The sequence below is a fragment of the Pan troglodytes genome, chromosome X, assembly GCF_028858775.2.
Source record: "Pan troglodytes isolate AG18354 chromosome X, NHGRI_mPanTro3-v2.0_pri, whole genome shotgun sequence".
Classification (NCBI taxonomy): domain Eukaryota; kingdom Metazoa; phylum Chordata; class Mammalia; order Primates; family Hominidae; genus Pan; species Pan troglodytes.
Genome location: NC_072421.2, coordinates 151,646,202 through 151,661,487, shown reverse-complemented (window position 1 = coordinate 151,661,487; position 15,286 = coordinate 151,646,202). Strand labels below are relative to the sequence as shown.

General features: G+C 52.5%; 1 protein-coding gene across 1 annotated transcript; it reads right to left on the bottom strand.

Moving 5' to 3' along the window:
• Positions 1–153: 153 nt before the first annotated feature.
• OPN1LW (opsin 1, long wave sensitive) lies at positions 154–14,804 on the bottom strand. The gene is made up of 6 exons (XM_001144896.7): positions 14,610–14,804; positions 8,223–8,519; positions 6,076–6,244; positions 4,445–4,610; positions 2,651–2,890; positions 154–370 (listed from the first exon to the last, which is right to left on the bottom strand). The coding sequence occupies exons 1-6, from the start codon at positions 14,719–14,721 to the stop codon at positions 260–262; spliced, it is 1,095 nt and encodes a 364-aa protein (XP_001144896.5). The 5' UTR covers positions 14,722–14,804; the 3' UTR covers positions 154–259.
• Positions 14,805–15,286: the final 482 nt, after the last annotated feature.

Here is a 15,286-nt window from a genome sequence, read left to right as displayed (position 1 = left end):
TTCACGCCATCGGTAGACATGAGGCTCGGGAAAACTTAAAGTCTATGAAGCGCTCTCTCCTCTTTATCCCCCTTGCACCCTCTCGAGACCCAGTGCCTGCACACGCAGAGGCTCAGGTGGTCCCACACTGCAGTGAAAGCCTCTGTGACTCTGTTGGTTTTGGCAAAGATAAATTACATTTATTTTACAGGGACGGAGAAGGAGGGGGAAAGGAGAGGTGGCCAAAGCCCCGGTGGGCGGGATGGGTAGGAGGCAGACCTCATGCAGGCGATACCGAGGACACAGATGAGACCTCCGTTTTGGAGGCGCTGGAGAGTTCAGAGCCATCGTCAACCTTCTTCCCGAAAAGCTGCAAGATGCAGTTTCGAAACTGGAAGGACAGAAAGCGTTACTGAGCAGAGCAGGGAAGGGTGGAGCACTGTGCTGAATGTACGTGCCCGAGCCTTCCCTTCACCCATTCCGAATCCCATGGGGGATGGAGGAAGGCTTGGATTATTTCTCCCTCACACGCGGGGATGTCATCTGACTTAGCAGTTGATGGTGACTACAGTGGGTTGAAGTGGGTCCCCCAAAAGACGTGTTCAGGTTAAGATGAGGTCACACTGGAGCAGGGTGGGCCCTAATCGAATGACTGGTGTCCTGATAAGAAAAGGAACGCTTGGACACGGACACGCAGACAGAGGGAAGAAGGCCACGTGAAGATGAAGGCAGAGACTGGGGTGACACACCTTGGAGTCAAGGAACGCCAAAGACTGCCGGCAGCCCTGCAGCTGCTTCTCCCTCTCGGCCTCCATAGGGAACCTTTCCATTTGCCAACACCCTGATTTCAGACTCAAGATTTCCAGAACCCTGAGAGAATCCATTTCTGTGGTTTGAAGCCACTGAGTTTGTGGTAGTTTGTGACGGCAGCCCCATGACACTCATCCACAGTGACAGCTAAGGGGCAGTGGTGACCTGTCCCCAGACTGTCTGGTGAGCGGCTCAGAGGAATATTAATGAAAAGGCATGTGGTTGTCATGTTTTTTCCAGTCCATGGATCTGGGGCAAGGTGAGGCCTAGGTAATGACAATCTAGCCCCTACCTCATCTCTCCAGCCAAGCGTCTTCCGGTACCAGGAGGGGTCTGTCTTTGCTGCTTCACCCCAAAGAGATCTGGGCCATATGAATGTCTCAAATCATGTCCTGTGTCATCACTGAAGTAACCACAATGCTTTGAGGACCCAGACCAAAGGCATTTTCTAAATATTTCAGGCCTACTCTTGACTAGCTCTAACTCCCTCTATCATCAAAACCCTCAAAAATAAAAAATATAATGGTTGAAATTAATAACATAAGAAACGGGACGAACAGCAGAATCAGCTCGGCTGAAGAGCTGGGAGATAGGGCTGAGGAATCCATTCAGCAGCTGCTGCTTGAGCACCCACTGTGTGCCAGACTCTGTCCTGAGCAAAATTTGCTGTCTTCATGGAACTGCGTTCCAGAAAATTCTCGCAGAATGTGGCAGGACAGGATAATTATGTGGAAAGGGTAAAAGCAAAGTTCGAGGCCTGGTGAGGTCCAGAAGTGCAGACATCTGTCTCCCCCTGTCCAGGGGGAGTTCTGGAAAGGAGAATGGAAATAATCCAGTAAAGACAGTACTTGGCAAGATAGTTTAGGATTCCAGAAACCTAAAAAAGATCCTCATGAAAGTCAGGAAACGGGTCAGGGATAGAACTACACTCTGGGCATCAGTGTGCTACAGCGAGTTCCCGGAAATCCACTGCAGGCGTGGTCCTACTTACTGTTTAAAAGTTACCAGAGAGAATGAACCCTTAATGAACTCTGCAGACTTGGCTTGTGTGAGTCAAAGCTGAGCCAAAGGGGCTGGAGCCATTGAGTGGCTCTAAGATGGAGAAGCAAGGAAGAGCCCAGTGGAAGGGATGGACTGGGCCTGGTGAAATGGGAGGCCTCTGCACACCTTTCTGGCCACCATCAAGTCACATCACAGCTGCGCTTTAATGAAGCCTGTAACCTGCAGGAGGTGGGGGGATTTAGGTGTGTGAGCAGCTTGCTGCTGAGGCCCAATATGCCAGCTAAGGAGGCTGCCTCTGGGCAGGACCACAGCACGTCCCCCCTGAACTAACCCACGAACTCGTGAAAGCTCTTGAACTGTTGGTCAGTGTAGCCAAGGAGGGCCGGCTTTTGTTCTTATAGGAACACAAATTCCAGAGGTTACGCTTTGAAAATGGAGAGATGAAGGTTGAGAAGGGTCGAGTCTGAACAGAAGAGGGGCACACCTAGGGTGGATGTACCTAGGGCTCACCAACTCCTAGAGCGTCTGAACGCCAGGAGAGCCCCTGAAGCTCGGCAGCCATAGTTCTAGGGCCACCGGAAGGGAAGAGCACACGGCACACAGACGCTTTGGGAAATGCCACCCTCAGGCCGAGTCTATAAAGGATTCCAGAGGGCACACCTAAGCCTTCTGCTAAGGGCCAGCTGGAGCTCTGGCTGGGGCTGGGTCACACGCTGAGCCTTTCCCGGTCATTTCCCTGGAGGGTCCCCCAGGTGCTCCGCGGGCTTCTTATCAGAGACATGATGCCAGGTGGGGCCATCACTGCACCCTTCTAGGGCACACGGTATTTTGAGTGGGATCTGCTGATGGTGTTGCTTACCTGCCGGTTCATAAAGACATAGATAACGGGGTTGTAGATAGTGGCACTTTTGGCAAAGAAGGCCGGCAGGGCAGCCATCAAAGGGTGGAAGGGGTAGCCAGGGTTGGCAGCAGCAAAGCATGCGAAGAAGGCATACGGTCCCCAGCAGAAGCAGAATGCCAGGACCATCACCACCACCATGCGCGTCACTTCCTTCTCTGCCTTCTGGGTGGATTCAGACTCTTTCTGCTGCTTTGCCACCTAAGGGAGACAGGGATAGTGAGTCGGGGGTTGGAGGGCAGCAAGAGGCAGGTGACCCAGGCATAGGGAGTTGTGGGGAGGAGGAGAGGAGCCCAGCAGCCATCTTCCAGCCCTGAGTGGAGCACAGCCGGCCCCAGGCAGACATGGCTGCCTCAGGCTGGCCCTGGGGGAGTTCTAGAATTGGAGGTGGCATGCAGCTAGGCGTGGCCTAAGATGACCCCAGAGCTGGATCTAACAAGCTCCTTTGCTTCACCTGATCCCTTAACAGACTGTCGTGTCCTGCGCTCAGGCCTGAGCATGGAGGCCTGATTTGATTGATGACTGGGCGTGGAGAATGAAGGAGTTAACAAGGTGGAGATGGCGGGGGAGGCAAAAGCAGTGGCTGGCGGGGTGCGTGATGGGAGTGTCAGAGCAATGCATACACTTCCCTCAGGCTTCCTAGGCCAGGTTGGCCACTGTGTGGACTAAATCCTGCCCTGGACTCACGGTGAGGCAGCTGAGGGCAGCTTTGGTGGGGTGGCTCCTTCATGCCTGCTGGGAGGAAGGAGATGAATGGCCTCCAGGCAGAGGCACTGTGGGGGAGGCCAGAGGGCAGCCACCGCCTGCCAGGGATGAGGGACTGACGGCAGGCAGATGAGTGGGGATGAGAGAGGGAGTGTGAGGGCTGGAATGCAGGGATGGCTGAGACAGCAGAGCTTGGGCCACATTGTGGAGCTGGGGCTCTACCATCCCAGACTAATACAGCCGAAGCCATGGTTGGGTACCTGTGGGAGCCTTCACCCCAAGGTGACGGGGTGAGGGGGCCTTTCACAGGCTCACAGACTCCTCTGGAGAGAGCTTGGCAGGCATGCCCATCCAATTGTGGGCACAGGCAGCTTCATATAGGAAAGCCAGCACCCTGAAAGGGCTCCCACTGCTAACAGAAAAGAACCAGCCTGGCTCTCCTCCCTTGCTCTGACTTCCTGAAGGGCTCCCAGTGGTAGCCTAGTGTAGGGGTGGGGGGTGACGGCTGTGGACAGGATCAGCTTCCCAGGGCAGAGGGCCAGACATGGAGGTGGAGAGTGGGTCAAGGGGGCAAATGGCACTCTCGGGTCCACTCCTTGGTCGGCCCCACAGCCTATGAAAAGGACAAGGGTACTCTGGTGGCAGCCTCATAAAAACACGCCTTGATTTGCAGGTGTCATTTGCTGATGTGGCTGCTCCACTCTACTCTGTGGGAAAGGCAGCCTTTCCACCCCGGGGAGAACTGTCCAGGGTCGGGGCAAGGCACACCTCTGTTCCCTTAGTGGACTCCTCCAGGGAGGGAGTGGCAGTGCTTTCCCGTCTCACAGAGCTGAGGACAACGGGGCTGGGGCTGAACCTGCAGCCACTGGTACAGTCCCAAAGAAATCACCTGATTCTCATCGCTGGATCTTAATATTTTCTTTTAGGGGTAAAATCCTCTTCTCTAAGGATTTTTGGAAAAATAGTTTAGGAGTCTGAGTGGACTGATTCGAGGGCAGAGCAGCTTAGGGGCAGGAGGCGGGTGAGGCCAGGAGGAATCGGGGGGCTTACCGCTCGGATGGCCAGCCACACTTGGAGGTAGCAGAGCACGATGATGCTGAGTGGGGTGATGCAGCAGGTGACCATGAGGACAATCATGTAAGACTGCACCCCGGGGTACGAGCTGCCGCTGAACACGTCTGGGCCACATGAAGTCTTCAGGCCGTGGGGCCAATACCTGGAGAGAAGGGCCGGCAGCCAGTCCTGATGCAGGGTGGGGTGACCCAGGACCCCCGGCCCAGGCATGGTGCTAACTGGGGTGGGGTTTGTTTTTTTAAATTGAGGTGAAATTCATGTTGCATGAGATTACCCAATTTGAAGTGATCAATTCTGTGGCAGTCACCACCTCTGCTTCCAGAACATTTTCATCAACCCAAAACAAAACCGTTGGGTAGGATTTTGGTTAATCCTTGTCCATTTTTGGATGTTATGCCTTTCTTCTTTTTGAATTGTGGTAAAATACACATAACATAAAATGTACCATTATAGGCCAGGCACAATGGCTCACGCCTATAGTCCCAGCACATTTGGAGGCAGAGGTAGGAGGATTGCTCGAGCCCAGGAGTTCAAGACTAGCCTGGAACACATAGTGAGATCTTGTCTCTACAAAAAATAAAAAAAATTAGCTGGGTGAAGTGGTGCATCTGTAGGCCCAGCTCCTCAGGAGGCTGAGGTAGGAGGATCACTTGAGCCCAGGAGGTGGAGGCTGCAGTGAGCCATAATTACACCACTGCACTGTGCCAGCCTGAGTGACAGAGTGAGACCCTGTCTCAAAAAAAGAAAAAAGTACCATTGTGACCTTTGGTACATTCACAATGCTGTGCAACCATCTCCACTATCTGCTTCCAGGACATTTTCATCTTCCCAATCACTCCCCTTCTTTACAAAGGGATTGTGAGGTTCCTTCTTGCCCTGACCTTCTGAGAACACCCATGAAGAGCTGAGTCTTTTATCTGAGGTCAGCCAGGCCATGACTGAAATAAAGGGCCCTGCTCACTTAGTGGCCTGGAGGATTAAATGAGATAACCCACGGGAGAGCCTCCACCAGGGTCAGCTCACCACACGTTTGATAACGGGCAGCTGTGTGGGGCATGGCGGCATGAGGAGGGCGGGCGACAGAGACAGGCTTCCACAAGGTTTGTTTCCCAGAATTGTGGAACGTTCTCGAGGAAAGAACATTCCCTCTCCAAACACCACGAGAACTTATTCACGAGCTTGTCGATAAAACAGTGAAATGCTGTCCCATCCAGTCCACCCCAATCAAACATTTGAGCCACTTGCTTGGCCTGGCCGGGACATGTGCTCTGTAGGCCCAGGTGGATCTATGACCCAAGCAGCCTCTGAAAGGTGGGGGGCGTGGTGCGGCAGCGTGTGCAAGGAAGAGACCTGGAATGCAAACACGCTATGCGTTCACTGACAGCTGTGCTGATGGCCTGAGCTGCGTGTGCGCCTGTGACCTGATCGTGCTTGGGATAAATATGTTTCCAGAGGTTCGGGGACCACAGAGCCTTTCCTATGTTGCAGCCACATTCATACATTGATAGACATTGCACGCTCAGAGGGGCCCAGAGAAAGGAAGTGATTTGCCTTAAGGTCACAGAGTCTGACCCTGCCCACTCCATCTTGCGTCCTCGCACCCTTACCTGCTCCAACCAAAGATGGGCGGGGCTGTCCACACAGCAGCCCAGACCCAGGAGAAGACAATGCCCACGATGGCCAGCTTGGCATCAAATCTCACGTTGCCAAAGGGCTTGCAGACCACCATCCATCTCTCCCAGGAAATGATGGCCAGAGACCAGAGACCTGTGATCCCTATGGGGAGAGCAGACAGATGAGGGCTTTGAGCCAAAGCAAAGGTGGGAAGCAAAGCTTCCCACTGTCCTGCTTAGACCCCAAACGTCTGCACACAGAATTCAGGGCTCCACGGACTGAGGTGGAAAAAACGACATCTTTCTTTCCACCAACCTCGAACAGACACTGGGCATTTCCTTTCATTATGAACGTGGCAGTATTAGCAGTACCTGTGACTAGGTCAGCAAGAGAGGTCACAGATGTTTTCCTGTCAATTCATAGAGGTGGCAGAGAGTTCGAATACCACTTATGTTCATCACTACTCTGAAGTAACAGTGATTGTCAGGCGGGATCCTGTTATTTAATACCTTAGTACTGAGTGGTGTCACTAATACGTTTAATATATGCTTTTATTTTTATTTACTTTTTGAGACAGAATCTCACTCTGTTGTCCAGGCTGAGTGCAGTGGTGCCATCATAGCTCACTGCAGCCTTGACCTCCAGAGCTCAAGTGATCCTCCCGCCTGAGCCTCCTGAGTAGCTGGGACTACTGGTGTGCCACCACGCCCAGCTGTTTTTATTTGTTGTAGAGAAGAGGTCTCACTATGTTGCCCAGGCTGGTCTCAAACTCCTGGAGGCAAGCAGTCCTCCCACCTCAGCCTCCCAAAGTGCTGGGATTACAGGCATGAGCCTGGCCAATAAATGCTTTTAACTAAAGACTATGTTACTGATGAATGTTTAATACTTTGATAACTGTATTTCAATATAATTTGCTGCCTTTGTAATCCTATGGGTCTCATTTTATGCGTTTGCAAAAATTCTCCTGAGATGGGGTCCACAGGCTTCCCAGATGGCCAAGGGCATCCGTGGACCAAAAGTGGTGGGGAAGTGCTGGCTGCTTGGCACCTGACTGACCCAAGAACAGACCATGAGCAGAGGCAAGGGTGAGCGGGAGACCATGGCAGAAACGGAGACAGACGTGGGCGGAGATGCAGGGGGGCACTCGGGAAGGGTCGTGTGACCACCGAGGCCATGCCTGCTGCAGAGAGCACTCGGACCTGGGGATGGACCTTCTCTGCCTGACCTTCCCTTGGCTCCCCTTCTAGACTATCGGGGTAGTGCCGGGACTTGGACAAGCACCCTCTCTGGTCTGGGCCATTGTGGGTACAATTTGAGGCAGTTAACAGGGGGAGGCTGCTAAGAGTGGTGGGGAGGCAAGAGCAGGAGCTGCTGCTGCTGGATGTGGGGTCTCCTCCTCCTGAAAGAAAGTCCCAGCTCCTGGGCGTGACGTCTGAGGCCTCTGAGACCTGGGCCTGCCCACCTCGTGTCCAGCAGCCACGGCTGCTTGGTGGTACTCTACCCACTCGAACCACAAACTGCTCCCAGCCGCTCCTCCACCACCTGCCCCAGGCCCCTTCTTGTCTGAGAGGACTGATGATGGTACTGTGTGGTCGCCGTCTGGCTATAGGGCCCCCTCCTTAGCACAGAGCCTGGCACGCTAGTACCTCTCGGCCACTGTCTCCTGACCTGAGCGGAATAGTGGCCCACAGAGATATTAGTGATGGGGATGGGGAGAGGATCTGGGAATTGTGTCTCCTCCGGGAAAAGCAGATGCTGGTGAGCTGAAAGAGCAGGCATCCCTAATTGCAGGGGAGTTCTGTCCAGGGTGCCCAGAGTCCCCGCCCCCCTACTGTTTTGGGGTTGTCTAGCTCTGTATCTGTCTCCTCCCACACCAGCCCCACAGCTCCAAACTGGCTGTCCCCGGGCAGAGCCTGACTCAAGAGTAGGAACTCAGGGTATGTTTGACTCAAGGGAGCTGAATTTAATGTGAGTGTTCAGATGGAAGCCTCCAGAACCCTTCAGTGTATGGATGTGAGGCACAGATGTGGAGGGAGACAGGCCTACAGGAGCAGCTGGGCCCAGATCATCATGAGGTGGCCGGAGGGGCTTGCAGGGTGAATGAGTGGTTTCCGCTGAGCCTGGGCCCCGACTGGCTTACCACACAGGGAGACGGTGTAGCCCTCCAGGACACACATAGGGTGGCCCAGCACGAAGTAGCCATAGACCTGGTTCACAACGCTGATAGTGCTGGCGATGACAGTCTCTGCTAGGTCAGCGACCGCCAGGTTCACCAGGATCCAGTTCAGCGGGTGGCGCAGCTTCTTGAACTTCATGGTGGCCGCCAGCACAAGCCCATTTGTGAAGACAGATGCAATGACCACAAAGATCATCCAGACACTGGTGAGGTGGTATACCCATCTGGGAGCGATGTGGTAATTCGGGCCTTCGAAGGGGTCTGGGGGCAGGAGGCAGAGGAGAGAGACCATCGCCCGCTGGTCACTGGCACTGGCATCTTGAACTTAACAGAACTCCTCATCGTCTCCTCCATCTGATTCCCCACTGCCAGTGTGCAGTCACCCCACTTCCCTGCTCCCCTCTTCCCTTTGCCCCAGCCCCACCTCCTACCTCCCACAGTCCTCTGCCCTTCCATAGAGAAACGCTTGCCTCCTGTAAAGCCCAGCTCATATGCATTTGCCTTCCAGAAGATTCCCCAGCTAGTGGCAACTCACCCCCTTGAGGGGAAGACCACTACCCACCTCTGTCACCTTCTGTCACACATAGGAGTTATTGTTCATGATGATCTGAATGTACGTGCCCCCCATAAATTTCTGTGTTGAAATCCCAACCCCCAAGGTGATGGTATTAGGAGGTGGGGCCTTTGGCAGGTCATTTAGGTCACGTGTGCAGAGTGAGTGGGGCCCTCATGAATGGGATTAGTGCCCTTATAAAAGAGGTCCTAGAAGCTGGGCATGGTGGCTCACGCCTGTAGCCCCAGCTACTCAGGAGGCCAACATGGGAGGATCACTTGAGCCTTTGGGAACAGCCCAAATTAGCTGGGAATGGTGGCTCATGCCTGTAATCCCAGCACTTTGGGAGGCTGAGGCTGGAGGGTTGCTTGAGCCCAGGAGTTCAAATGCAACCTGGGCAACATGGCATGCCCATGTAAAAAAAATTTTTTTTAAATTAAAACAAACAAGAAAAAGAGTCCCTAGAGTGCTCTCTAGCTCTCTTTCTTCCATGTGAGGATACAATGAGTTGTTGGCAATCTGCAGTCAGGAAGAGGGTCCTCGCCAGAGCCCACCACACTAGCACCCTGACTTCCAGCCTCCAGAGCTGTGAGAAATAAATTTGTCATTTAAAAGCCACCCAATCTATGGTAATTTCTCTTTTATTCTTTTCCTTTCTTTCTTTTCTTTTTTTTTTTTTGGGACAAAGTCTTGCTCTGTCACCCAGGCTGGAGTGCAGTGATGTGATCTCGGCTCACTGCAACCTCCGCCTCCTGGGTTCAAGCGATTCTCCTGCCTCAGCCTCCCGAGTAGTAGCTGGGATTTACAGGCACCCACCACCACACCCAGCTAATTTTTGTGCTTTTAGTAGACATGGGGTTTCACCATGTTGACCAGGCTGGTCTCAAACTCCTGACCTCAAGAGATCCTCCTGCCTTGTCCTCCCAAAGTACTGGGATTGCAGGCGTGAGCCACCGTGCACAGCCTGGTAATTTCTTTTTCTTTTCTTTTCTTTTTTTTTTTTTTTTGAGACGGAGTCTTGCTCTGTCACCCAGGCTGGAGTGCAGTGGCATGATCTCGGCTCACTGCAAGCTCCGCCTCCCAGGTTCACGCCATTCTCCTGCTTCAGCCTCCTGAGTAGCTGGGACTACAGGCGCCCGCCACCACACCTGGCTAATTTTTTCTATTTTTAGTAGAGACGGGGCTTCACCATGTTAGCTAGGATGATCTCAATCTCCTGACCTCGTGATCTGCCTGCCTCGGCCTCCCAAAGTGCTGGGATTACAGGCGTGAGCCACTGCGCCCGGCCACAGCCTGGTAATTTCTTATAGCAGCCAGTACTGAGATACAAGTACAAGTCTTGTCTTTCTCACCAGAGACTGTGACTCATTCATCCTCACAGAGTGTCCAGCACACAATAGATGCTCAGAAAATAAATGAATGAGGAAATTAATCGATGAATGTGTTATGAGTTGAATTGTGTCCCCACCCAAATTCATATGTTGGAGTCCTAACCCCAATACCTCAGAATGTGACCGTTTTCGGAGATAGGGTCTTTACAGAAATGACCAAGTTTAAATGAGGTCATTAGGGTGGGCCCTAATCCAATATGACTGGTGTCCTGATTATGATTATGATTATTATATATTTAGAGATACAGTCGGCTGGGAGCGGTGGCTCACGCCTGTAATCCCAGCACTTTGGGAGGCCGAGGGGGTGCATCACTTGAGGTCAGGAGTTCAAAACCAGCCTGGCCATGGTGAAACCCCGTCTCTACTAAAAATACAAAAAAAAAAAAAAATTAGCTAGGTATGGTGGTGGGCGCCTGTAGTCCCAGCTACTCAGGAGGCTGAGGCAGGAGAATCACTTGAACCCAGGAGGCAGAGGTTGCAGTGAGCTGAGATCACGCCACTGCACTCCAGCCGGGGTGACAGAATAAGACTCCGTCTCAAAAACAACAACAACAACTACAACAACAAAAAATAGAGATAGAGTCTGGCTCTGGCACCCAGGCTGGAGTACAGTGGCACAATCATAGCTCACTGCAACGTGGAACTCCTGGGCTCAAGCGATCCTCCTGCCTCAGCCTCTCGAGTATCTGGGACTACAAGCCGTGCATTACCACAATGGCAATTTTTTTTTATTTCTGTAGAGATGGGGGTCTGGCTATGTTGCCTAGGCTGGTCTCGAACTCCTGACTTCAGGTGATCCTCCCACCTTGGCCTCCCAAGTAGCTGGGACTACAAACGAATTATTTCTCCTTTTTCTTCTGTAGGAGTTTGCTAGGGCTCTACACCTTTTGTGTTGGAAGGACCTTCGTCATAACATTGTTTTTGGCAGATTACTTGAAGGGATTGCAAGCCACAGACCTGCTGCCATATAAGGCCTCATGGAGAGTCCCAAGGTTTATCAAGAGATTCTTTAGCTGTGTGTTAGAAAAGCCCAACTCAAGCTAGCTTAAGAAAAATGGGGATTTCCTGGCTATGGCCAGGAGAGACAGATAAATCTCACCCCTAGCACAGCTGGATCCCACAAGGCCTCTGCTGCCCTCTGTGCACGGGCCCCATATGTTCCCAACACAAGGAGCTTCCGGAAACCCACAGACAATGTCTGCAATCCCGATACCTGGCACTGGCTCCCCAGGAACCCCCAGTATGAGCAGCAGGGACAGACCATTGACAATTGAAGACCTGCATGGCGTCAGTCTCCGTGCAGAAGGAAGCAGAGGGGAGCAATGGGGTTGCTGATGGACCTAAGAACAGAGAACCCCCAAACTGTCGGCAGCTCTTCCCTGGGAAGTACCTTGGGTGAACTGGGGAAGAGCAGCTGAGACTGGGAGGGTTTGGGACACTCTGGCCTGCAGGCAAGTGCAAGGGGCTGGAGCAATCTAGGTGCTACGACCTCTGAAAACAAGGCAGCCAGTGCCCTTCCCTGGCAACCCTTGCGGTCCAAATTGGGCAGTGCAGGGACAAGGGGGCAAAGGAGAGAACAGGTCCCAGCAGCAGTGGGGGAGGGGACAGGAGCTGCCACCAGTGTAACTAGAGCTGGTGTCATGGCCTACCCCTCCCTCCTGAAAGTTCTGGAACTGAATTTCATGAAGCAATGAGCAAGAGAATCAAAGTCAACTCCCAGGCAAAGTGATTCGAGGAAATACAGGCAGATAGGGAAGGGGCGGTCGGTGGTGGCGCAGAGAAGCCAGACTTCTTCAAATACACCTTCTTTTCTAGATTTTAATTTGAGACTTTTAACTGTTTTATTACATAATTATAAAACAAAATTTAAGTGGCCGGGGGCGGTGGCTCACACCTGTAATCCCAGCACTTTGGAAAGCCGAGGTGGGCGGACGACTTGAGGTCAGCAGTTGGAGACCAGCCTGGCCAACATGGTGAAACCCTGTCTCTACTAAAAATAAAAAAAATTAGCTGGGCGTGGTGGCGGGCACCTGTAGTCCCAGCTCCTCGGGAGGCTGAGGCAGGAGAATCGCTCGAACCGAGGAGGCGGAGGTTGCAGTGAGCTGAGATCGCGCCACTGCACTCCAGCCTGGGCGACAGAGTAAGACTGTCTCGAAAAAATAAAATAAAGTAAAACAAAAGTTTAAATTTACAGAGCAATCTCTGAAAATCAGCAACAAAAGAAATGAAGCTAAATGCATATCCACTGAGTGGCATATCACTTAGAGAGGGACTATTCTAAGGGACTGGAAACACACCGCTTTACTACGCAACCTAGTGGCATATACCCTCAGGGTAAGAAGACCTGTGAAGATGTTAAGGTTTTGGTCACCAATAGGTGAAGGCAGGGTAAGGTGTCCGAATGCCGTCATTTTCCATCCCCAGTGGTTTAATTGGTCTGGGCATTGAGTTTCAGTAGCTGCCAACACCCCAGAAAAGAGACACTCTCCTTGCCAAAACACACCAACAAATCCAACCTGCCTCTGGCCAGATCCTCAGATCAACTACCAATTTACAGAAAAATCATAATGAACAACGTCAGAGGGGCCTGTTAGGCTACGTCATGAACGACTTGGTTGCTTCCACAAATAAATTGCAGGGAGATAGAAAGGGAACCTCTAGATTCAAAGGGAGTCAAAAGGCATATCAGTCAATCTGAATGTGTGGACCTTATTTGAGCCCTGATTCAAGCAGACTGAAAATACGTATGACATTTTTTGAACACTACTAGGATATTTGAAGCTATTCAGGAAATATTGTTACACTTGTCGGTGTGATGATGACTTGTGGTTATGTATTGAGAAGAGTCCTTTTCTCCTAGAGGAACATAGTAAAGATTTACAGAGGGAAGGGTGTGATGTCTTGGATTTGCTTCCAAGAATCAGGAAGAAAGGGTAGTGGAGGGGTCACAGATGAAATGAGATGAAACCGTGGAAGCTGAGTGATGGGTACCGGAGTTCATTACACTCCTCCCTCTACTTTAGTAGATGCTTGAAGTTTTGTGGAAAAAAAAAACCCACCCCGACATTTGAAAAGAGTGCACTGAAGCATCATGCATTGATGAAGTCTGGGGGCATCTAGGAAGAGACTGTTGACACTGCCACCAAGGAAATTCTGGGCACAGTCATGTTGAGGTCAACTGCAAGATCCTCATCCGGTTTGGTCTGGGCACTCTGTCACTAATTGGCACTCGGTCCTGGCCACCCCACAGCGGGATGTTTATTGGCAATCAAGGAGCTGGCGTGGCTTCTGGAAACCACAGCCTGCACGATGTTGTTGTTTTTTGTTTTGTTTTGTTTTGAGACAAGAGTCTCACTCTGTGGCCAGGCTGGAGCATAGTGGCGTGATCTCGGCTCACTGCAACCTCCACCTCCCGGGTTCAAGCGATTCTCCTGCCTCAGCCTCCTGAGTAGCTGGGACTACAGGCATGCGCCACCAAGCCCAGCTAATTTTTGCATTTTTAGTAGACATGAGGTTTCAGTATGTTGGCCAGGATGATCTCTATCTGTTGACCTCGTCATCTGCCCACCTGTGCCTCCCAAAGTGCTGGGATTACAGGCGTGAGCCACTGCGCCCGGCCTGCACGATGTTCTTGAAGGCACCAAAGGAATTTGGTTTGGAGGAGGGACCTGGGGAGAGGGCCAGGAGTGGGGCGGTCACTGGTGTCCTCAGCTTCTTTGAGGGCCTGCGTGCAAAACTTTTGGATTGGGCAACTCCCAATGGCAGAACTCGGGCTGCCCTGATGAGAGCTTTCAGCTTTCTGTTGGGCCTGAGCCCTCTCTCCCAGGACGGCTCCGAATGGAAAGATGGCCCTGGGCGCCAATGCAGCCTCTTCCCCCAGAGGTGTGCAGCCAAAAGCCATGTGGCCCCATCATGGAGTTTGACAAAATGACTGCTACAGGCTTTGCCGACCCTGAAGTTCTAGAAGTTTCTTGCCCTCTGCTGCTGTCTTCCCCACCCTCCCGCCTCCCTTGGGTGTGTCAGTATGTTGCCTCCTTTTGGCTTCAAATGTAAAGACAGACCCAGCTCTTCCCCAGGAAGCTGAGGGACTCCGTGGAATGAGAGGTCATTCGCTAGCAGTGAACACACTCATCTACGGGCCACAAAGAAAGAGCACATAAACTCTTCCCCGGCCTCGGATTCTCAAAGGGGCTGGGAAGCCTGTGTGGCTTGAGAATGCATATTCGATATTATGGTGTCCTTCTAGATTTGGAGAGGACCCCCCAATTCATGTCATCAGAAAAGCTATGGGAGAAAGCCTTCTCTGCTGGTGGGGACGTGCAGAAGAGAGATTCCCTTGGGCGGGGCAGGTGGGTGGCCGGTGGCCCCCAGTGCAGCCACCCAGCCTCCACGGGCCTGCTGGCTCACCTCTGGTGGAGTTGCTGTTGGTGTAGGTGAAGATGCTGGACTGGGTGCTGTCCTCATAGCTGTCCTGCGGATGGCGGCCTGCGAGCCTTTGGAGGCTCCACTGCTGGGCCATGGCTATGGAAAGCCCTGTCCCCGACGGCAGCCGGCCCTGGAGCGTCACCTGAGGGTCACGGCGCTTTATACTGGCCAGTGGGATCAGCCCGGGCCTCTTCACCTTAAAAGCTCCCAAATCCTACACCATCTGATCTCTTAATTGGGCCTGGGACTTAGACCTCCTCCTCCCACCCCTTGCTTCCTTGCTCCTGAGGCGAGCCCCCGGGGGCGGCTCAGAGGGATTTGCTGGAAACCTGTAATCCCAGCTACTGGGAGGTCGAGGCAGGAGAATCGCTTGAATCTGGGAGGCGGAGGTTGCAGTGAGCTGAGATGGCGCCACTGAACTCTAGCCTCGGCAACAGAGGAAGACTCTGTCTAAAAAAAAGTGGCTGGGCACAGTGGCACTGTAATCCCAGCACTTTGGGAGGCCAAGGCGGGTAGATCTCCTGAGGTCAGGAGTTCCCGACCAGCCTGACTAACATGGTGAAACCCCGTTTCTACTAAATACAAAACAATTAGCTGGGCTTAGTGGCACATACTTGTACTCCCAGCTACTTGGGAGGCTGAGACAGGAGAATCGCTTG